The sequence below is a fragment of the Salmo trutta genome, chromosome 3 (genome assembly GCF_901001165.1).
Source record: "Salmo trutta chromosome 3, fSalTru1.1, whole genome shotgun sequence".
NCBI classification, from domain to species: domain Eukaryota; kingdom Metazoa; phylum Chordata; class Actinopteri; order Salmoniformes; family Salmonidae; genus Salmo; species Salmo trutta.
Window position 1 is genome coordinate 6,133,770 of NC_042959.1, and position 23,112 is coordinate 6,156,881.

At 44.1% G+C, this 23,112-nt stretch overlaps 2 protein-coding genes and 3 long non-coding RNA genes across 7 annotated transcripts; 2 read left to right on the forward strand and 3 right to left on the reverse strand.

Annotated features, from left to right (window-relative positions):
• Positions 1–293: 293 nt before the first annotated feature.
• On the forward strand, positions 294–12,639 carry gpr137 (G protein-coupled receptor 137). Of its 2 annotated transcripts, none has more exons than XM_029721156.1 (8): positions 294–393; positions 4,454–5,107; positions 5,348–5,403; positions 5,519–5,759; positions 9,702–9,851; positions 10,700–10,828; positions 10,966–11,081; positions 11,282–12,639. In XM_029721156.1, the coding sequence occupies exons 2-8, from the start codon at positions 4,730–4,732 to the stop codon at positions 11,379–11,381; spliced, it is 1,170 nt and encodes a 389-aa protein (XP_029577016.1). In that variant the 5' UTR covers positions 294–393; positions 4,454–4,729; the 3' UTR covers positions 11,382–12,639. The 2 variants fall into 2 exon arrangements, with proteins under 2 accessions (XP_029577016.1, XP_029577025.1); XM_029721165.1 differs by having other exon boundaries at positions 302–384.
• LOC115167091 (uncharacterized) lies at positions 5,760–9,412 on the forward strand. The gene is made up of 3 exons (XR_003870435.1): positions 5,760–5,831; positions 5,998–9,005; positions 9,053–9,412. It is a non-coding gene; the product is annotated as an uncharacterized LOC115167091 (long non-coding RNA).
• LOC115167095 (uncharacterized) lies at positions 6,489–6,989 on the reverse strand. Its single transcript, XR_003870436.1, has 4 exons — positions 6,888–6,989; positions 6,805–6,851; positions 6,625–6,768; positions 6,489–6,530 (listed from the first exon to the last, which is right to left on the reverse strand). It is a non-coding gene; the product is annotated as an uncharacterized LOC115167095 (long non-coding RNA).
• LOC115167099 (uncharacterized) lies at positions 7,215–7,824 on the reverse strand. Its single transcript, XR_003870439.1, has 4 exons — positions 7,746–7,824; positions 7,663–7,709; positions 7,292–7,543; positions 7,215–7,255 (listed from the first exon to the last, which is right to left on the reverse strand). It is a non-coding gene; the product is annotated as an uncharacterized LOC115167099 (long non-coding RNA).
• Positions 12,640–12,972: 333 nt separating the features above from the next.
• On the reverse strand, positions 12,973–23,007 carry syvn1 (synovial apoptosis inhibitor 1, synoviolin). 2 transcript variants are annotated; one of them, XM_029721143.1, is made up of 16 exons: positions 22,685–23,007; positions 20,700–20,851; positions 20,516–20,608; positions 20,053–20,205; positions 19,835–19,883; positions 19,314–19,417; positions 19,079–19,205; positions 18,183–18,282; positions 17,922–17,987; positions 17,643–17,759; positions 17,280–17,440; positions 15,403–15,552; positions 14,983–15,126; positions 14,569–14,752; positions 14,367–14,479; positions 12,973–14,223 (listed from the first exon to the last, which is right to left on the reverse strand). In XM_029721143.1, the coding sequence occupies exons 2-16, from the start codon at positions 20,829–20,831 to the stop codon at positions 14,030–14,032; spliced, it is 1,887 nt and encodes a 628-aa protein (XP_029577003.1). In that variant the 5' UTR covers positions 20,832–20,851; positions 22,685–23,007; the 3' UTR covers positions 12,973–14,029. The 2 variants fall into 2 exon arrangements, with proteins under 2 accessions (XP_029577003.1, XP_029576993.1); XM_029721133.1 differs by having other exon boundaries at positions 22,517–23,007.
• Between the last annotated feature and the right edge of the window lie 105 nt (positions 23,008–23,112).

The following is a 23,112-nucleotide window of genomic DNA, read 5'->3' on the forward strand; positions in this document are numbered from 1 at the left end:
CCTCCTCTTTACCCATCCCTCCTTCTCCCTCTCTCTCTCTTCTCTTCCCTCACTTCTCTCTCTCTCCCTGATTCTTTCCCTGCATCCCCCACCTCTCATCTCTCTCTATCCCACCTCTGTCTGAGTGTGTGTGTGTGTGTGTGTATGTGTAGTGTAGTGTAGTGTAGTGTAGTGTAGTGTCATTACGCACCCCCTGGGGTGGACGTTGATCGAAAGAGCGACCACGGAAACAATAGAACAGAGCTGACCCCTACAGGTTCGGTACCAGAGTTCCTTTAAACATAAACCCCGCCTCCACTGTACTACGTCATGTCTGACTACCAGGAAGTAAATCCAGATTACATTTTGTAAACCTCCCTGTCCTGAGAGATATCTTCGAATAAGGTAACAAAGGTTAGTATTTATTTATTTTGTAACTGATCAAAACTAACATTGCCACAATTGATGTATTTACTATTGAGCTAGAGAGTAAAAGAAAGAAGTAACGTTAACTGGCCCGCATAAACGTGAGTTTTCACAAAGCCAGTTGATGTAGTTAGCTGCTGACTGTAGCTGGCTAACTAACGTTATCTCGCTACCCTTATTTTAGCTACGCAGATAATCACACCGTGAGCACTGAAGATTAGGTTAGTTTAGCTAACTAGTCTTCGGGTTATATTTTCCGAGTCAGCTGCTAGTTTGTGAAGTTGTTTTGACATGCAGAGGGTTAAATTGAAGGGGATAAAGTCGCCTAGTTGGAGGGAAATCCCCGATGTAGAAAGTAAACAACACCGACAGTCTGATTAATAATGCTGTAATGCACAATTAGTTGGTATAAACAGCCTCAAACTAATGACTGCAAAATCTTTAAATATTTTACAACAAGCCTGAATGTTGAATAAAAATAGATTTAAACTTAAATCTACCGGTTGACGGTGTTGAAATGGTCGAAATTTGAGACAAACCCTGCGTTGTTAACCTGACTTATAGCGCTGGGTGTTTTTATTTATTTAACCTTCATTTAACTAGCTAAATCAGTTAATAACAAACTCTTATTCACAAGAATTTATCCTACCAAAATGCCTCCTGCGGGGACGGGGGCCTGGGGTTAAAATAAATAGGTCCAATATAAATATAGGACAAAACACACATCACAACAAGAGAGAGCTTGGTTTGTTTCCGTTTCTACGGTTGTTTAGATGAAGTAAAGCTACAGCTCTGTCTAGTGGTCACATCAGGGACAAACCCGAACTATTTTCCCTAACTGGAACCTCGTTCTCCTAACCTGCTACGAAAACAAACCATCTGTGCTGACAAATTATCTGTAAGGTCCCTCAGTCGAGCAGCAAATTTCAAACACAGATTGAACCACAAAAGTATTACCACACTGGTACTGAAGTTGAAATTTCTATTACCTGGCACATGCGCAAAACCACGTAAACGCCCGCTGACTTCATTAGACTGAGCAATAATAAAAACAACCCAGTTAGCATGTACTTCCTTCATGTGCACATGCCTTCAGTCATGAACAAACATGTGTGTATGCGATGCATGCATACTAACTGCAGCCAGCAGGTACAGAGCCTTCAGAAAGTATTCATACCCCTTTGACTTATTCCACATTTTGTTGTGTTACAGCCTGAATTCAAAATCGATTAAATCATATTGTTTTTCTTCTGTCGCCCATCTACACATAATGAAAATGTAAAAACATGTTTTTGGAAATGTATTGAAAATGAAATACAGAAATATCTAATTTACAAGTAAGTATATTAAGTATTCAAACCCCTGAGTCAATACGTGTTAGAATCAACTTTGGCAGTGATTACAGCTGTGAGTCTTTCTGGGTAAATCTCTAAGAGTTTAGCACATCTGGATTGTACAATATTTGGCCATTTATTATTTTCAAAATTCTTCAAGCTCGGTCAAATTGGTTGTTGATTATTGCTAGACAACCATTTAAGTCTTGCCATAGATTTTCAAGCCGATTTAAGTCAAAACTGTAACTCGACTACTCAGGAACATTCATTGACCGCTTGGTAAGAAACTCCAGTGTAGATTTGTCCATGTGTTTTTAGGTTATTGTCCTGCTGAAAGGTGAATTCATCTCCCAGTGTCTGTTGAAAAGCAGACTAAACCAGGTTTTCCTCTAGGATTTTACCTGTGCTTAGCTCCATGTTTATTTTTATCCTGAAAAAGCTCTGCAGTAACATGATAACATAACATGATACCCATAACATGATGCAGCCAGCACAATGCTTGAAAAGCGTGGTACTCAGTAATGTGTTGTATTGGATTTGCCCCAAACACAACACTTTGTATTCAGGACAAAAAGTTAATTGCTTTGCCACATATTTTGCAGTATTACTTTAGTGCTTTGTTGCAAACAGGAAGTATGTTTTGGAATATTTTTATTCTGTACAGGCTTCCTTCTTTTCACTCTGTCAATTAGGTTAGTATTGTGGCGTAACCTCAATGTTGTTGATCCATCCTCAGTTTTCTCCTATGACAGCCATTAAACTCTGTAATAGAGTGGTTTCCTTTCTCACCGGCAACTGAGTTAGGAAGGATGCCTGTATCTTTGTAGTACCTGGGTATATTGATACACCATCCAAAGTGTAATAATTTCACCATGCTCAAAGAAATAGTAAATGTCTGCTTTTTTCTAACCCATCTACCAATGGGTGCCCTTCTTTGTGAGGCATTAGACACCCTCCCTGGTCTTTGTGGTTCAATCTGGGTTTGAAATTCACTGCTGGACTGAGGGACCTTACAGAGATAACTGTATGTGTGTGGGGTACGAAGATGAGGTAGTCATTCAAAAATCATGTTAAACACTATTATTGCACACAGAGTCCACGCAACTTATTATGCGACTTGCTAAGCACATTTATACTCCTGAACTTATTTAGGCTTTCCATAACAAAGGGGTTAAATACTTATTACCTCAAGACATTTCAGCTTTAAAAATGTTAAATTAATTTGTAAACATTTCGAAAAATATAATTCCACGTTGACATTATGGGGTATTGTGCATAGGCCAGTGACAAAAAAAAATCCGGGCTGAAACACAACAGGATGTGGGAAAAGTCAATGTGAATACTTTCTGAAGGCGGTGTATATGAACTGGTCAGCACATGTACCAGGTGAATGAAACCTCAGTACCAGGTGATAGAAACCTCAGTACCAGGTGATAGAAACCTCAGTACCAGGTGATAGAAACCTCAGTACCAGGTGAATGAAACCTCAGTACCAGGTGAATGAAACCTCAGTACCAGGTGAATGAAACCTCAGTACCAGGTGAGTGAAACCTCAGTACCAGGTGAGTGAAACCTCAGTACCAGGTGATAGAAACCTCAGTACCAGGTGAGTGAAACCTCAGTACCAGGTGAGTGAAACCTCAGTACCAGGTGAATGAAACCTCAGTACCAGGTGAATGAAACCTCAGTACCAGGTGATAGAAACCTCAGTACCAGGTGATAGAAACCTCAGTACCAGGTGAATGAAATCTCAGTACCAGGTGATAGAAACCTCAGTACCAGGTGAATGAAACCTCAGTACCAGGTGAATGAAACCTCAGTACCAGGTGAATGAAACCTCAGTACCAGGTGATAGAAACCTCAGTACCAGGTGATAGAAACCTCAGTACCAGGTGATAGAAACCTCAGTACCAGGTGAATGAAACCTCAGTACCAGGTGAATGAAACCTCAGTACCAGGTGATAGAAACCTCAGTACCAGGTGATAGAAACCTCAGTACCAGCGCTTTAAAAGGTCGGATGAACGATATTTCCCTGTGGATATTTTCTCTCACATTTCGACCAGCTGAAAGACAAATCGCACAGAAAACAGGTAGAGAGAGAGAGTTAAAAAGAAATATTATTCAACATTTGGGCTTGTAAGGCACATTTGCACGATTTTGCAGTTATTAAGTTTCAAGCTGTATATAAATTAGATTTAATCAGACTAACTTGGGACTATTACTCAGCTAGCTAGCTATATGTTAACCTCCTCTACCACAGTCTTGTGTCTAGCTACGTATTGTTGTAGTTCAGCTACTTGTTAAGGCACTAACAGATGGGCAGCGAGGGTTTTCATACACTACACTGGGACAAGAAGCACGGTTTGTACAAATATGAGATTAGCGGATGTCTTGAGCAGCGTTGGTTTAAAAACAATGAGCATCGTTCATCTTGTAAACCAATCAAACCATGTTTTTAATGACAACAACCGGGACCGTTTGTCACTACACACGGTAGGCGGATTTCCTCGTGGTTCATTTTGCCATTTACCGCGGCCCGTCTGTAAAGCGCCTTCACTTTTTCTTGTGACAACTTGTTCTGTACACTGAGTTCCATGTATTGCATAACGACCTACTTTATAAATAAAGCTAGCCAAGAAGTCACAGTGTAGTCTACTGTAGGGTTTCTGTCTTTTCACAGCATGTTTTCTTTTGTTGTTGTCTCTCTTCACAGTTGTCTACTACCTCTACCACCTGTGACAGTGTTGAAGCAGAGGACCATGTTATTCAAACAACTCTAACTGAAGATAGTGTTTTAATCGCACTTTTTAAAAAATGGACACACTGAAATCCTCCCGTGTTTATTTAGAACGCTAATAAATGTGATCATATTGATCATTTTGTGATCATATTGATCATTTTGTGATCAATATATCATTTTATATACAAGGGGAAAGAACTCTCTCTTATTGCCAGTCAGTGAGTGACAGTATATACCCCATTCACCTTAATGGAAGTTCCAGTCACATCAATTCTACCCTCTAACTCCACCCTGCCTACACCTTTCCCTCTGCAACCGGCAGTGGCCCCATCAGTCCAGCTTGGATTCACCATCCTCTACACTACTCTCTACGGAAGTCTCTTCCTGGTCGTCTACGTTCAGCTCTGGCTCCTCTTTCTGTACCGACACAAGCGCTGGAGCTACCAGAGTGTGTTTCTGTTCCTCTGTCTTCTCTGGGCGGCTCTTCGCACCACTCTGTTCTCTTTCTACTTCCGTAATGCCCTGGAAGCCAATCGCCTGGCCACAGTGTTTTACTGGCTCCTCTACTGCTTCCCTGTTTGTCTGCAGTTCTTCACCCTCAGTCTCATTAACCTCTACTTCACTCAGGTAAGACACATGTATTGTATCTTAGATCACATGACATGCTCGCAGGACAAGTTTTTTTTTTATTTTCCCTGAGTTATGAAAGCATTAGTCTTGACACTCGTGACAGATTGTTAAATTGAGAAGCTGGCCAGTGCACGCAAGATTTGGTTTGAGGTTCTGAGACTATGAAAGTATTTGTTAAAGACTCATATGTGTTTACTTGAACTATTGTCTGGTTTCTATTCTCCTTTGTGTGTACAGGTATTACTCAAAGTGAGAGAGAAGTACAGCCCTGACGCTGAGCCCGGCAATGGACTGTGAGTTCCACTTCCCTCAAACTACTTGCTGCTGTTTGTGTCCTTTTTTTTGTTGTGTTTTTTTTGAAGTAGCTTTATTTAAATAATTTGCATTGACAAGTCTCTCTCTTGTCAGATGTTGGGCGCGGTGCTTCTACGCCTCCCTGAGCGGTGTGTTCCTGTGTGTTAACGTGGTGTGTGCTGCTCTCGGCTGGAACGGGGGCAGTGGAGGAGAAGGAGCTAAAACATGGAGTCTGGTTCTGATACGAGTGCTGGTCAACGACCTGCTTTTCATCTTTGAGGCTGTCTGTCTAGCTGCATTACTGCTTCTGTTAACCCGACGCTCCCCATCCACCAGCCCTTACCTGCACAGTAAGGTGAGTCCAGACTGTAGCCTTTACCTGCACAGTAAGGTGAGTCCAGACTGTAGCCTTTACCTGCACAGTAAGGTGAGTCCAGACTGTAGCCTTTACCTGCACAGTAAGGTGAGTCCAGACTGTAGATATCCACCAGCCCTTACCTGCACAGTAAGGTGAGTCCTGACTGTAGCCTTTACCTGCACAGTAAGGTGAGTCCAGACTGTAGGTATCCACCAGCCCTTACCTGCACAGTAAGGTGAGTCCAGACTGTATGTATCCACCAGCCCTTACCTGCACAGTAAGGTGAGTCCAGACTGTAGCCTTTACCTGCACAGTAAGGTGAGTCCAGACTGTAGCCTTTACCTGCACAGTAAGGTGAGTCCAGACTGTAGGTATCCACCAGCCCTTACCTGCACAGTAAGGTGAGTCCAGACTGTAGCCTTTACCTGCACAGTAAGGTGAGTCCAGACTGTATGTATCCACCAGCCCTTACCTGCACAGTAAGGTGAGTCCAGACTGTAGCCTTTACCTGCACAGTAAGGTGAGTCCAGACTGTAGGTATCCACCAGCCCTTACCTGCACAGTAAGGTGAGTCCTGACTGTAGGTATCCACCAGCCCTTACCTGCACAGTAAGGTGAGTCCTGACTGTAGGTATCCACCAGCCCTTACCTGCACAGTAAGGTGAGTCCTGACTGTAGCCTTTACCTGCACAGTAAGGTGAGTCCTGACTGTAGGTATCCACCAGCCCTTACCTGCACAGTAAGGTGAGTCCAGACTGTAGCCTTTACCTGCACAGTAAGGTGAGTCCTGACTGTAGGTATCCACCAGCCCTTACCTGCACAGTAAGGTGAGTCCTGACTGTAGGTATCCACCAGCCCTTACCTGCACAGTAAGGTGAGTCCAGACTGTAGCCTTTACCTGCACAGTAAGGTGAGTCCAGACTGTAGCCTTTACCTGCACAGTAAGGTGAGTCCAGACTGTAGCCTTTACCTGCACAGTAAGGTGAGTCCAGACTGTAGCCTTTACCTGTACAGTAAGGTGAGTCCTGACTGTAGCCTTTACCTGCACAGTAAGGTGAGTCCAGACTGTAGGTATCCACCAGCCCTTACCTGCACAGTAAGGTGAGTCCAGACTGTAGCCTTTACCTGCACAGTAAGGTGAGTCCAGACTGTATGTATCCACCAGCCCTTACCTGCACAGTAAGGTGAGTCCAGACTGTAGCCTTTACCTGCACAGTAAGGTGAGTCCAGACTGTAGCCTTTACCTGCACAGTAAGGTGAGTCCAGACTGTAGCCTTTACCTGCACAGTAAGGTGAGTCCAGACTGTATGTATCCACCAGCCCTTACCTGCACAGTAAGGTGAGTCCTGACTGTAGCCTTTACCTGCACAGTAAGGTGAGTCCAGACTGTATGTATCCACCAGCCCTTACCTGCACAGTAAGGTGAGTCCTGACTGTAGCCTTTACCTGCACAGTAAGGTGAGTCCAGACTGTATGTATCCACCAGCCCTTACCTGCACAGTAAGGTGAGTCCTGACTGTAGCCTTTACCTGCACAGTAAGGTGAGTCCAGACTGTAGCCTTTACCTGCACAGTAAGGTGAGTCCAGACTGTAGCCTTTACCTGCACAGTAAGGTGAGTCCAGACTGTAGCCTTTACCTGCACAGTAAGGTGAGTCCAGACTGTAGCCTTTACCTGCACAGTAAGGTGAGTCCAGACTGTAGCCTTTACCTGCACAGTAAGGTGAGTCCAGACTGTAGCCTTTACCTGCACAGTAAGGTGAGTCCAGACTGTAGCCTTTACCTGTACAGTAAGGTGAGTCCAGACTGTAGCCTTTACCTGCACAGTAAGGTGAGTCCAGACTGTAGATATCCACCAGCCCTTACCTGCACAGTAAGGTGAGTCCTGACTGTAGCCTTTACCTGCACAGTAAGGTGAGTCCAGACTGTAGGTATCCACCAGCCCTTACCTGCACAGTAAGGTGAGTCCAGACTGTAGCCTTTACCTGCACAGTAAGGTGAGTCCAGACTGTATGTATCCACCAGCCCTTACCTGCACAGTAAGGTGAGTCCAGACTGTAGCCTTTACCTGCACAGTAAGGTGAGTCCAGACTGTAGCCTTTACCTGCACAGTAAGGTGAGTCCAGACTGTAGCCTTTACCTGCACAGTAAGGTGAGTCCAGACTGTAGGTATCCACCAGCCCTTACCTGCACAGTAAGGTGAGTCCAGACTGTAGCCTTTACCTGCACAGTAAGGTGAGTCCAGACTGTATGTATCCACCAGCCCTTACCTGCACAGTAAGGTGAGTCCAGACTGTAGCCTTTACCTGCACAGTAAGGTGAGTCCAGACTGTATGTATCCACCAGCCCTTACCTGCACAGTAAGGTGAGTCCTGACTGTAGCCTTTACCTGCACAGTAAGGTGAGTCCAGACTGTATGTATCCACCAGCCCTTACCTGCACAGTAAGGTGAGTCCTGACTGTAGCCTTTACCTGCACAGTAAGGTGAGTCCAGACTGTAGCCTTTACCTGCACAGTAAGGTGAGTCCAGACTGTAGCCTTTACCTGCACAGTAAGGTGAGTCCAGACTGTAGGTATCCACCAGCCCTTACCTGCACAGTAAGGTGAGTCCAGACTGTAGCCTTTACCTGCACAGTAAGGTGAGTCCAGACTGTATGTATCCACCAGCCCTTACCTGCACAGTAAGGTGAGTCCAGACTGTAGCCTTTACCTGCACAGTAAGGTGAGTCCAGACTGTATGTATCCACCAGCCCTTACCTGCACAGTAAGGTGAGTCCAGACTGTAGCCCTTACCTGCACAGTAAGGTGAGTCCAGACTGTAGCCTTTACCTGCACAGTAAGGTGAGTCCTGACTGTAGGTATCCACCAGCCCTTACCTGCACAGTAAGGTGAGTCCTGACTGTAGGTATCCACCAGCCCTTACCTGCACAGTAAGGTGAGTCCAGACTGTAGCCTTTACCTGCACAGTAAGGTGAGTCCAGACTGTAGCCTTTACCTGCACAGTAAGGTGAGTCCAGACTGTAGCCTTTACCTGCACAGTAAGGTGAGTCCAGACTGTAGCCTTTACCTGCACAGTAAGGTGAGTCCTGACTGTAGGTATCCACCAGCCCTTACCTGCACAGTAAGGTGAGTCCTGACTGTAGCCTTTACCTGCACAGTAAGGTGAGTCCAGACTGTATGTATCCACCAGCCCTTACCTGCACAGTAAGGTGAGTCCTGACTGTAGCCTTTACCTGCACAGTAAGGTGAGTCCAGACTGTATGTATCCACCAGCCTTTACCTGCACAGTAAGGTGAGTCCAGACTGTAGCCTTTACCTGCACAGTAAGGTGAGTCCAGACTGTAGCCTTTACCTGTACAGTAAGGTGAGTCCTGACTGTAGATAATCAGCTATTCCTTAAAAGGGAATTCAACATGACAATGTTGTATTCTCTAGTCAGGAATATGGTTCTTTCCTAAAATAATTCATGCTTTTATGACATTCATTTTCCACTAACTGTAGCTGACCTAGCTATTCCTAACCTTATCCCCAAGCTAATTGGGAGGAAGTGTCTGGTGAATGAGATTTCCCAGTGTCCTAGATCAAATCCAGTGTTTCGGCTACACTCATTTAACTGTGGCGCTGTGCCACGGCAAAATCTCTGCAAACAAAATGAGTAATGAATTGAAAAATGGGACATCCTCATAGTAGAATATCTAGTTACAGTGATGGAGAAAGTTGTTATTGCTAATGACATACCTGATAGTGTGGACCATGCATGGTCTAATATGTTAAAATAATTTAACCAAAATGTTATTGGGTTTATTTCTGGAGGTGGAAATGTTTATATTTTAGATGGTATCAGCATCATTTTATTTGAAATCATTTTGGAGTTGACTTGAATGAGTCGTTCCAATTGAATCAGCACTACGTGGAGATTGGTATGCATCTTCTTCCCCCAGGGAACAACAGTGTGCCAGACTGCAGTACTAGGAGCAGGTGTAATACTGCTCTTCGCTAGTAGAGCATGCTACAACCTGGCTGTTCTCATACTGACCCAGAATCACAGAGTGGAGTCCTTTGACTTTGACTGGTACAATATCTCTGACCAGGTAAAGAGCTTCATTCATGTACACTGAACAAAAATATCAACGCAACATGCAACCATTTCAAAGATTTTACTGAGTTATATATATATATATATATCTGTAAGGAAATCAGTCAATTGATATGAATTCATAAGGCCCTAATCTATGGATTTCCTGTAACTGGGCAGTGGTGCAGCCCTGGGTGGGCCTGGGAGGGCATAGGCCCACCCACTGGGGAGCCTGGCAACAGCTCTGGTTGACATTCCTGCAGTCAGCATGCCAATTGAACACTCCTTCAAAACTTGAGACATCTGTGGCATTATGTTGTGACAAAACTGCACATTTTAGAGTGGCCTTTTATTGTCCACACACCTGTGTAATGAACAAGCTGTTTAATCAGCTGATTGAAATGCCACAGCTGTCAGGCAAAGGAGAAATGCTCGCTAATACGGACGTAAACAGATTTGTGCACAAAATTTGAGAGAAATAATATTTTTGTGCGTATGGAAAATTATTTCAGCTCATGAAACATGGGACCAACACTTTACATGTTGCGTTTTATATTTTTGTTCACTATAGTTAACATACAAAATGGTTGAATTGATTCAGCGACATTGGCAAGATGTCACTGGGAAAACTGTCTGTTTTTTAAGGGGATCTATTTGAGAAAGTCACAGAATCTCTCTCTAATGTTGATGCATTATCAGTAGCGATGTCGATTCGTCGTCCGTAGCGATGTCGATACGTCGTCGTCGTTGTCCATAGCGACGTCGATGCAAGCTGATTTTTAGATCAGTGACTCTGTGGAGTCCGTCTGCAATGTAGTCTCAACCTCAAACATGCACAATAACACAATGCTCGTCTTTCCTCAGGCTGACCTGCGTAGTGAACTGGGAGACAGAGGTTACTTGGCGTTCGGTGCAATTCTCTTCATATGGGAGCTGCTTCCCACCAGCCTCCTCATCCTCATCTTCAGAGTGCGCCAACCGCCTCAAGAAGATGTTAGTTTCTGTACTCTTTCCTGACCAGCCCTCTAGGGTCTCTCCCTACGTTACGTATCACTTCACCTATGTTTGATTTCCATTTCTGGATTTGTATGTGTAGTCCCAGTCTGAGGTGTTTCTTCCTTCTGTCGCAGGGCAGTAATATGCCCAACAGCAACAGAGTACCGCGGCCCTACTTCTTTGATGACCCAGCAGGGGAAGACGCTGACTCAGGTGTTCCTTGGGTCAACAGCTCACATCCACACCAAAGGTAATAAACTGTCTGTTGAACATTACCAGGGTTGGAGCAAAACCATGTGGAAATTGGAATGTCAGTCTACTTTCTGAATTCAAATGGTATTTATTGACCCTAACCCTGGACATTACCTAATTGTGTAATAATCAATTCACCTGTATGGTTATTTACATCAACAAATGATTACTGTTCACACTGTTGTCTCTTTTCACCAGCTGGTATGGATCCATCAAGGAGACGACACCTCTTGTCTTCGCCAGTAACCCTCTGGACCAGAACCAACACCACTCCTTTTACTCTACGCCACAGAACTAACTGATCCTCTGTCCCAAATGGCACCCTATTCCCTTTATAGTGCACTACTTTTAACCAGGGACCATGGGGCTCTAGTCAAATGCAGTGCACTATATAGGGTAGAGGATGCCATTTTGGACGTACCCTGATCCTGTCTGTCTGCAGTGAAATGCTGAAGCGCTCTCTCTCAGGTTGCTAAAAGGCGCTGCATGGTCGATCCGACATCTACGTTGGTCATGCAGCATTTACAGTGATTTGTACTTCCTGCACTTCGCTGAGCTTGTTGTCAAGGAAGTGAGTTTGTTTATACAGGACCTCCCGCCCTTACCTACCTAAACCAGTCATGTCAATGCGGGGTATCAAGCATAAATTGGCTTTGACCACTTCCAGCTGCAGACAGCAACACTTCATTCCAATTGACTTTTTGCACAAAATAAAACAACCTCGTCACTAAATAGAGCTAAGCACCTTTTTTTAATTCATCTCCAACAGAGCCTCTTTTTTAAATATTTTATTCCTATGATTGGTCACAATGTGTTTGTCCTCTGACCTGTGTATTCATTAGCTTGATTGCGCTATTTCATGTCAACTCATCAGTCAATGTCATGTCAACAGAGGTGGCAAGATGACCAACACTGACACTCAGGCTATATTCATTCCACTATAGAAAGTTTTTCAACTTTTCTGAAAGGACCAAATGTCATTTATTTTGTGAAGGTGTTTCCTACTTGCCGTCTACCTAAAAGGCACTGTATAATCTGCATGACCACTTCCGTAAGTAATGCAGACAAGACTAGTTTGTCATTTTATGCGATTGTACATTGAAGTAAACTAACTTATTTAATCAGATATCACCTGTCGTTTTAGCAGTTATGGACCGAATACCTCTTCCTTCTCACCTGCATCCATTTTATAAGGGAATTTTCTAGGTGCTTTGTAGAATATACTCAGATTGTGTAAATGTGTGATTATACTGAACAAAAAAAAGCACTGTTCTCATGTTTTATGAGCTGAAATAAAAGATCCCAGAAATGTTCCATACGAATGAAACGCTTATTTCTAAATTTGTGAGCATTTTTCTTTTGCCAAGATAATCCAGCATATCAAGCTGATTGCACCTTGTGCTGGGGACAATCAAGGGTCACTGTAAATGTGCAGTTTTGTCGCAATACAATGCCACAGATGTCTCAATTTGAGGGATCATGCAATAAAATTTGATTTAAATTGGCATGCTGACTTGGAATGTCCACCAGAGCTGTCAATTTTTATTTCTCTGCCATAAATTGCCTCTGTCATTTTATGGCTGCGCTCCTGCCCAGGCATGTGAAATCCATAGATTAGGACATTTCTAACTCCATAAGTAATTGTTGAATTTATATTTTGTTCAGTATAATGTGTCTCAACACATTAAACGTGAACAAAAATGAATTTCTTCTAGGTTGGTGCTCCTCCTTTCCTCAGTTTAGGGCTGGATTCACAAGAGGCGGTAGGTTTGCCACCGGCTTAGTAGTTTGTGTTGGTCTGTCTTTCCTAGATAGCAGAGATTAATATTCAGCTCCTGATAGTGAACCCGTCCATGTAGTACATCCCAACAAAGACATGACGTGAGCTCTGACATTTCATTTCAATGGTTTATTCTGCAGTATGTACAGATCATCCTAGTAAAACTTTACAGTATGTACAGGTTAACTCAACCCACTTTCCTATTAAGTTATAATACCCCCGCAGCAAAATCTTGAGAAATCTGAAATTACAAAAACAAAAAGTATAACCTCGTCCATCACTCAGGACACTATGGCTACACCCTATTCCCTAGATAGGTCTCTGGTTGAAAGTAGTGCACTATGCACTACATAGGGAATAGGGGGCCCATTTCAAACATCACTTCCTTTAACTCAAAAGGGTCAGACCCTCCCTGTAACACGGTCTGACAAGCAGGACAGTAAGGGGGATCCATTTTACAGTGACGAAGAAAAAGCAACCTCTCACAGTTGGATTGACTCCAGGGTAGGAGAAGTAGCAGTGACCTGAGATTTAAAACACTGTCCACTTTGTCACGGACCAAGAAGTCAGCTCTCAGGTCAGGTCTGTATTTGAAGAAGTCAGGTCAGGTCTGTATTTGAAGAAGTCAGGTCAGGTCTGTATTTGAAGAAGTCAGGTCAGGTCTGTATTTGAAGAAGTCAGGTCAGGTCTGTATTTGAAGAAGTCAGGTCAGGTCTGTATTTGAAGAAGTCAGGTCAGGTCTGTATTTGAAGAAGTCAGCTCTCAGGTCAGGTCTATTTAAAGAAATCAGGTCTGAGGTCTGGTCTGCATTTGAAGAAGTCCGGTCTCCAGTCTGGTCTGCATTTGAAGAAGTCCGGTCTGTGTGTTTGAATATCACTCCTCAGTATTGGGTGAAGAGTGGTGAAACAAAACACCTGCATATGGATCATAAGATGTCAGGCAGTTGAAAAAGAAAATCTTGCTTTTAATATGTTCCAAAAACGAAAAGGTTGTGGAACAACAGTTGTTCCTTCTTCCTCTCTCTCGGCTGTCTGAGTTTAAACAGCACAAAACACAGAGCCAGGAGGGGAAAAAGAGAAAAATAAAATACATCTCTTATTATTGATTGGTAATCAATAATGTATTGATTGATAAGTCAGTTCCCAGAATGCATCAGTAGGCGTGTATCAGTGGTCAGGAGGAGGGGGTGTGGTCTCGAGTTTGCGGAGACGACGGCGCCTCAGCTCTGAAGGGTTGGGCTCTCCGTCTTCGCCGACTTCCTCTCCATCCTCTTCATCCCGCTTGTCTTCCCTGTCGCCCAGCGTGGTAGAGTCTGGCTGGGAGAAACCTGAGGCCCCATTCACAGCTTCAAGTTCAGCGGCTGGAGAGTAAGAGATGAAAGGAGCGAAACAAAGGTGAGAAAATGTGTCTACAGTGTAAAACATACCGCTTCAAAATCCCACTAACAGCTAGTCCAGATTCATGTTCACTTCACAATATCAGTCAGTCAATAGGAGGACTTACCTGTACTGCTCGGAGAGTCGTTCTCCTGGTTCTCCTGGGTTTCTGCACTAGTGGAGGGAGGAGATGATCCACTGGCCTCGCCAGCAGCGCTGCTGGTTTCTGACTGAGGAGGACTGAGGAGCAAAGGAGTAGTATGATAATCACATGCTTAACAATAATGGAAATGTTGACCCACATAAAAATGAAAACCAGGCATCATTACGTAAGCGTGGCGACGGTAGTGAGGTAGTGGTGGATGTTGAGCATGGCAGCGTCCAGTAGAGTGTGGATGTTGTGGAGACAACGCAGTCTGGCCTCCAGGCCTCTACGGCCCTCCTGCTCCAGCTCGCTCAGCTCAGCCTCTGACATGGTGGACAGGGCCGGGGGAGGAGGGGGCATGGATGACACTGGGACAGAGTACACAGCGTAACAAGGTTATTCAAGATATCCAGCCTTAATACAGATTTGTGAACATCTTAGCCCTCCCTCGGCAACAGCCCTCCCTCGGCAACAGGGTAAATAAGAACAAAACTGTTGCTAAAAATGTTGAAAATGGTGGCCCATCTACAATAGTATTTTCATGATGGAGGCTTCCTTTATAAGTGAAGGAGTAAGTAGGAATGAATCCAGATCTTACCAAACGGTGGAGGTGGTGGCATAGTCAGCCATGGAGCTGAGGGGAACGGTGGGGGTGGGAAGGAGGGGAAGGGGAACCCAGGAATAGGGCCTCCTGGAGCAGGAGCAGCACCGACTGTACTGGCCCCAGTGGACTGACCGGTGCCTGATTCACACAAGGAAAAATGATGACTTTAAAATGTTCACAGAATGTTAGGACAGACACTTTAGGGCTGGTCTTCCAGGCCCAGAGGTAGTCCTGGACCAAAAAGCATGCTCAATTGAGAATCTCTATTGAACGGGCCATTTCGTCATCTAGGTCAGGGAAACCTCTAATTGGCTCGAATGTGGAGATTGGTCTACGTCTACCCTCCCATTCAGAAAAGATAAGACTGACAATTTGACAGATGCCTAAGTACCAGAGAGTAGAAATGAGACTCACCAGCGCCCTGAGTCTGAGCTGCCTCTGTAGCCCCAGGGGCGTCTGTGGCCCCTGGGGCGCCAGGAGCACCAGCAGGGGGGGCCGCTCCAGGGAAGGGGCCCCAGAAAGGAAACAGCCCTGGGGGGAAGTGGGGCATCATTCCAGGGCCAACTAGATGAGACAAGGGGACAGGAGGGAGAAGCATGTCAGTCAGCCACTTGGGAGTCAACCCAGTTTACAGCTAGTAACTTCATGAAACTAAACTCAGAAAAAAAAGAAACTTCCCTTTTTCAGGATCCTGTCTTTCAAAGATAATTCGTAAAAATACAAATAACTTCACAGATCTTCATTGTAAAGGGTTTAAACACTGTTTCCCATGCTTGTTCAATGAACCATAAACAATTAATGAACATGCACCTGTGGAACGGTCGTTAAGACACTAACAGCTTACAGACGGTAGGCAATTAAGGTCACAGTTATGAAAACTTAGGACACTAAAGAGGCCTTTCTACTGACTCTGAAAAACACCAAAAGAAAGATGCCCAGGGTCCCTGCTCATCTGCGTGAACGTTCCTTAGGCAAGCTGCAAGGAGGCATGAGGACTGCAGATGTGGCCAGGGTAATAAATTACAATGTCCGTACTGTGAGACGCCTAAGACTGCGCTACAGGGAGACAGGACGGACAGCCGATTGTCCTCGCAGTGGCAGACCACGTGTAACAACACCTGCACAGGATCGGTACATCCGAACATCACACCTGCGGGACAGGTACAAGATGGCAACAACTGCCCGGGTTACACCAGGAACGCACAATCCCTCCATCAGTGCTCAGACTGTCCGCAATAGGCTGAGAGGGCTTGTAGGCCTGTTGTAAGGCAGGTCCTCACCAGACATCAGCGGCAACAACGCCGCCTATGGGCACAAACCCACCGTCGCTGGACCAGACAGGACTGGTATAAGTGCTCTTCACTGATGAGTCGCGGTTTTGTCTCACCAGGGGTGATGGTTGGATTCACGTTTATCGTCGAAGGAATGAGCGTTACAGCAAGGCCTGTACTCCGGAGTGGAATCGATTTGGAGGTGGAGGGTCCGTCATGGTCTGGGGTGGTGTGTCACAGCATCATCGGACTGAGCTTGTTGTCATTGCAGGCAATCTCAACGCTGTGCGTTACAGGGAAGACATCCTCCTCCCTCATATGGTACCCTTCCTGCAGGCTCATCCTGACATGACGCTCCAGCATGACAATGCCACCAGCCATACTGTTCGTTCTGTGCGTGATTTCCTGCAAGACAGGAATGTCAGTGTTCTGCCATGGCCAGCGAAGAGCCCGGATCTCAATCCCATTGAGCACGTCTGGGACCTGTTGGATCGGAGGGTGAGGGCTAGGGCCATTCCCCTCAGAAATGTCCGGGAACTTGCAGGTGCCTTGGTGGAAGAGTGGGGCAACATCTCACAGCAAGAACTGGCAAATCTGAAGCAGTCCATGAAGAGGAGATGCACTGCAGTACTTAATGCAGCTGGTGGCCACACCAGATACTGACTGTTACTTTTGACCCCCCCTTTGTTCAGGGACACATTATTCCATTTGTTAGTCACATGTCTGTGGAACTTGTTCAGTTTGTCTCAGTTGTTGAATCTTGTTATGTTCATACAAATATCTACACATGTTAAGTTTGCCGAAAATAAAACGCAGTTGACAGTGAGAGGACGTTTCATTTTTTGCTGAGTTTATTACTAGGTTCCTATCAGATATATAGTAACTTCATGAAACTACTACTAGGTTACTATCAGATATCTAAATATTTAACCTGTTCCAGTATAACTATCAGTGCAGATGGAGCCATTGCGATATTTGATGTTAGATAATGGATGTGTTGTTCTGTGTGGTGCTACCCACCATTCCCAGGTGGACCAGGGACAGGGGCGTTGGCGGGTGCTGCTGGGGCAGGGGGCTGGGCAGGGGCTGGGGCGGGAGGCTGGTTGGGGTTCGAGGCCCGGAGGACATCCATACGACATGTAGGACACGTCTGCTGTCTCTGGAACCAGGAGCGAAGGCAACTGGGATACAAAATGAAGGAAAAGGTTAGTTAGCTACACAGAGTTGGTGACATAAACAGCAGAAAACCAACAGGACCAGCCAAAACAATAAAAATGGGACAAAAATGACAAGTCAAATATCAAAAATGTTGTTATCTTATTTTCTACTTTCTGATACCTTTCTGTCTAAAATAAGTGGAGCGTAGATGTATCCATAAAATACCTAGAGTGGAAGATATGGTTGCAAGGAAGTTTCTTGGCTCCAGTCACCATTTCTTCACGACAGATGATACACACGTTGTCTGAAGCCAGCAGATCTTCAGGAGTGGCATCTGGGTAACTGCAGAGATACACAGAGTTCATTAACCATGGACTAGTCCACTGATGTTTAGTCAATGTTTTTCCTCCTAAAATGATGAATATAGTAAGAGGAATGATTTTTTTCCCCCCATTGTGGATACCCAAAATAACAAAACAAAAAACAGATGCATTGCACACTCACAGTGTATTCATGTTGCGGATGGCTCGCCGCGACATTATTGCATCGGTTACTGCTTTCTTGAACTGCCTAAAGAACAGAGGACAGAATCCAGAAATTCAAGTGTTCTAATGGTTACATCTGCCTCTTATAACAATAAAATGATAGAAAACATAATCTGTTGGCCCGGTAACATATGGAGTCTTCAGAGAGCCCTGGATTCCAGGTCTAAGAACTTTAGAATGGTATCTTTATTCTAGGGTTTAGAGTAGCGGTGTTGCTCACCTCATAGCCAGGTACATGGGCCGGATGGCAAACAGGGGGAAGGTGTGAACCTTTATCATGATGGTCATGAACGCCATGTACAGGAGGACCTTGATGAAACCTTGGAGGGAAGAGTGGAGAGATTTGAATGTCTTATATATTTACTGATGTGGATAATATATATGACCAGTTTCCTGGACCCAAAACAAGCCTAGTCCTGGACTAAAACATGCTTAATGGACATGCTTTTCATTCTAAGAAATGTGGCTTAATGTGAATTAACGAAGTGGATCCAAGAAACTGAACATTTAAAGTTGCATCGCAAGTGTAGAGCATCTTTAGCGATAAAGGTATCATACCAGTGAAGAGCATCTTTAGCGATAAAGGTATCATACCAGTGAAGAGCATCTTTAGCGATAAAGGTATCATACCAGTGAAGAGCATCTTTAGCGATAAAGGTATCATACCAGTGAAGAGCATCTTTAGCGATAAAGGTATCATACCAGTGTAGAGCATCTTTAGCGATAAAGGTATCATACCAGTGTAGAGCATCTTTAGCGATAAAGGTATCATACCAGTGTAGAGCATCTTTAGCGATAAAGGTATCATACCAGTGTAGAGCATCTTTAGCGATAAAGGTATCATACCAGTGAAGAGCATCTTTAGCGATAAAGGTATCATACCAGTGAAGAGCATCTTTAGCGATAAAGGTATCATACCAGTGAAGAGCATCTTTAGCGATACAGGCATCATACCAGTGAAGAGCATCTTTAGCGATACAGGCATCATACCAGTGTAAAGAGTATATTTAGTGATACAGGCATCATACCAGTGTAAAGAGTATATTTAGTGATACAGGCATCATACCAGTGTAGAGCTCAGTGTAAAGAGTATATTTAGTGATAAAGGTATCATACCAGTGAAGAGCTCGGTGTAGAGCATGTAGACTGCTTTGTTGTCCCAGGGGTTGTCACTCTGGAGGTGAACAGTGTGGAGGGTGTACTTGATGAAGGTGGTGAGCACCATTGTCATCAGGATGGCATACTAAACAACAACAGTGTTATTATTCTGAGAAGTGTGCTGAAGTATAGCATATAGGAATAAAGTTTCACATGACAGATTCAGAAAATGACAATTTATAGTTTAACAAACCTCAAATCCAAAGACTAATTGGACAGAGGCACCTCGTGTGATGATACTGTGACAGGCATGGTTGACAAACAGGAAGTCCAGGATTCCTAGCAACACCATCAGAGCTGTGTGAGAGAGACACAATGATTTAGATAATCTGTCCATTCCTCCCAGTGATTTTGACTGAACACACTAGTACAGGCCTAGACGTTCTTGCCCAGATATGCCAGTTGCGTTATCAAGCTATGATGTTGATGTGTTGTTTTACTGGTGTGCACCAGGTGCATCAGTCTAATATATTTGCATACAGCTTTATTTTAAGAAACACACTTGGAACTAAAAACAACAGTTTCACATAGCTGTGACTAAATCAGTAACAGTCCAATAAGTAGTAACAATTACAGTACTGATATACACTGTAGGGTCTATTAAAAGAGTATAACCCATACTGTAAACCAGTGAAGGGCCCAATACAAAGATACTGTATATCACTGGGTGGGCCTTTAACACCTTGAAGAGATATAACCCACAGATATACTCACAGAACACCCTGAAGTGGAAGACCCAGGATATATTAGGACTTCTCTCCATCTGAGTGAGAAGGTGGGAAAATATCATCAGAACAGACAGGGACACGTGCTTTCCTTTCACATTCATTGTCACTTTATAGATGGTAAACACGTTTGTTGTAAAGTAACAAAAATGTCTGAACTATGTGAATTATCTATACAAATGTGTTTAACATGTAACAGCCTCTCACAAAGTCAACCCTGTCCTCAGCCAGCCAGTGGAAGCACTTGATGAAGAGCAGCAGGGTGAATAGGGCAACGAAGCGGGGAGAGAAGTCATCCCTGAACACCGTAAAGGCCAGACACGTCTCTGTGACAGCATACCAGGATCGCTCTATCAGATGCTGAAGGAAGAGGAAGTTGAATCTTAGTGATAACCTTTTTACACTATCATACTGACCCAACCTGTACTGGCTTTGACATTTTGTTTTCAGATTCTCCTTTCCAGCATCAGTCTAACAAATATGGTGGATGTGTAACCAAGACAACACAGCTCGGGAGTGTGCAAAGGGTATGATGGTTGCGTCACAGACCTAAGCAACAGCAGCATTACATAGAAGTCCAGTGCCAGTTATTGAGAAATACAGATCTGGTACTCTAATAAACCAAGCAGGAGTAAACAAACACTGAAATAACATTTCAATTGGTTCATACCTCCATCTCTGCAGCTCTCAGCTGTCCGAAGAAGATTTTACGCATGAACTTTCCCAACAGGAACACCAACACAAACGCCTGGATGTACAACACCTGACACAAAGAGGAGAGGAAGCCACGTTACAGACCATATATCTGATAAACATATCAAACAGGGGAATGTAGAGAACTAGTGTGTACTCACTGCCATACTGGGGCTACTCTTGGTGAGGTAGACCACAGTGGGGTAGAACTGGTGTTTGAGAAAGTAGGCATGGGCAATCACAGCGCCAGTCAGAGCCAGACTGGTGGCAGTCACCAGGGCTGCACGCACCATGGTGTAGGCAGTATCTACAGCTGTGTGGTAGGACGACAATCAGAATGTAGAGCAGGTTAGGATATTGTCATTTCATAATCCTGGCTGTTGGATAATCCAATTGCTTCCTTATAGCTCACTAGCTAGCGAACTAACAAGTAACAGTCACTGAATAAATACATGTATGTTGACAGCTGCCTAGGGGCAAGTGTAAACGGAGCAATGTTTCAACTGTACAAAAATATAAAACGCAACATGCTACAATTTCAAAGATGTTACTGAGTTAGTTCATACAAGGAAATAAGTTAATTGAAACAATTTTCAGCTTCCATGAATTGTGTACAGATCCTTGCGACATGGGGCCGTGCATTATCCTGAAACATGAGGTGATGGTGGCAGATGAATGGCACAACATGGGCCGTAAGATCTCGTCACGGTAACTCTGTGCATTTCAAATTGCCATCGATAAAATGCAATTGTGTTTGCTTTCCGTAGCTTATGCCTGGCCATACTACCCCACCGCCACCATGGGGCACTCTGTACACAACGTTGACGTCAGCAAACCGCTCACCCACACGACACCATACACATGGTCTGCGGTTGTGAGGCCGGTTGGATGTACTGCCAAATTCTCTAAAACAATGTTGGAGGCGGCTTATGGTAGAGAAAGTAACATTCAATTCTCTAGCAACAGCTCTGGTGGACATTCCTGCAGTCAGCATGCCAATTGAACACTCCCTCAAAACTTGAGACATCTGTGGCATTTTGTTGTGTGACAAAACGGCACATTTTTAGAGTGGCCTTTTATTGTCCCCAGCAAAATCAAACTTTGTCACATGCACCGGATACAACAAGTGTAGACCTTACAGTGAAATGCTTACTTACAAGCCCTTAACCAACCGTGCAGTTCAAGAGTTAAACAAATATTTACCAAATAAACTAAAGTAAAAAATTATAAGTAACAATAAAATCACAATAAGGAGGCTATATACAGGGGGTACCTGTCCGGAGTCAGTGTGAGGGGTACAGGTTAGTTGAGGTCATTTGTACATGTAGGTCGGGGTGAAGTGACTATACATAGAGAATAAACAGCGAGTAGCAGTAGGATACTCGGGGGTCTGTCTAATGATCATGCTGTTTAATCAGCTTCTTGATATGCCACACCTGTCAGGTGGATGGATTATATTGGCAAAGGAGAAACGCTCACGAACAGGGATGTAAACAAATTTGAGATACACACAAAAAGCTTATTTCTATGAAATGTATGAAACATTTCTGGGATCTTTCATTTTTGCTCATGAAACATGGGACCAACACTTTACATGTTGCGTTCACATTTTTGTTGAGTGTAGATTGACATCTTCACTCAATTGAATCAAGCCTTAATGTCGTTAAAACTACAACTGCATTGTTGAAATGCCATATTTAATCTACCAAGCTAGGTAGATGTATCGGATGACAAGTTAATAACAAGACAGCTTGCTTAGTAGACATTATGCTAGTCCACTATTCAACTCAGCCAATACCTAGCTAGTTAACAATGCAATGTTATAGCTGAGGGGATGTGTTAGCTAATCTGGGCCGGAAGGGACAGCTAGCTTGGCTGCTCTTTCTCTGCATAGCCAGCTATTTTAGTAGTTAGCTGTACAGTAATGTCACTGCAGTGCGAAACTAATATGGATAGCTAGCTAACGTTAGCTACTCACGGATTCGATGTCGTTTTTGTCACGGAATGCACTTTTTGAGCTCGTTCCAACGCTTTGATTGGGGCGTTCACTACGATTACAAGATGTATCAGGTCTCTCAACTATATTACGACCAATTAATTGTCCCTTCTTCAAACATTTCGCTGTCTATTTAACTAACATTTATACCTCAGCCCCAAAGACGCCTGAGTCTCCGATACGTGTTTATCTTTGGCTTGCTCGTCCAAGTGGCCACCTCACTTCCGGGAAAATCCAAACTCGCTAACTAGCAAGAGATTGAAGTGTTTATGCGCTCGATGGAAACCGTTTGTTGGCTGTTAAACGAAGAAAAGCAATTGGATAGATAGCAAGCTAACTGACGTTACATTTCGATAGAAACCGTCACACTCAATTGACAGAATTCGCGTCAGTGTTGTAGCTAGCTACCGTTAGCTAACGGACTGTTCTGAATGGGAGTGTATGGGTTTTCACACCAGCGTACCCCGGTTAATATTTGGCATTGGATTTGTACCCTGGTGACAGTTAAAGGCCACTTTTTAGTAGACATGTGGTAACTCAACGCGGACCAATAGATGAACAGGGATATATATTTGACC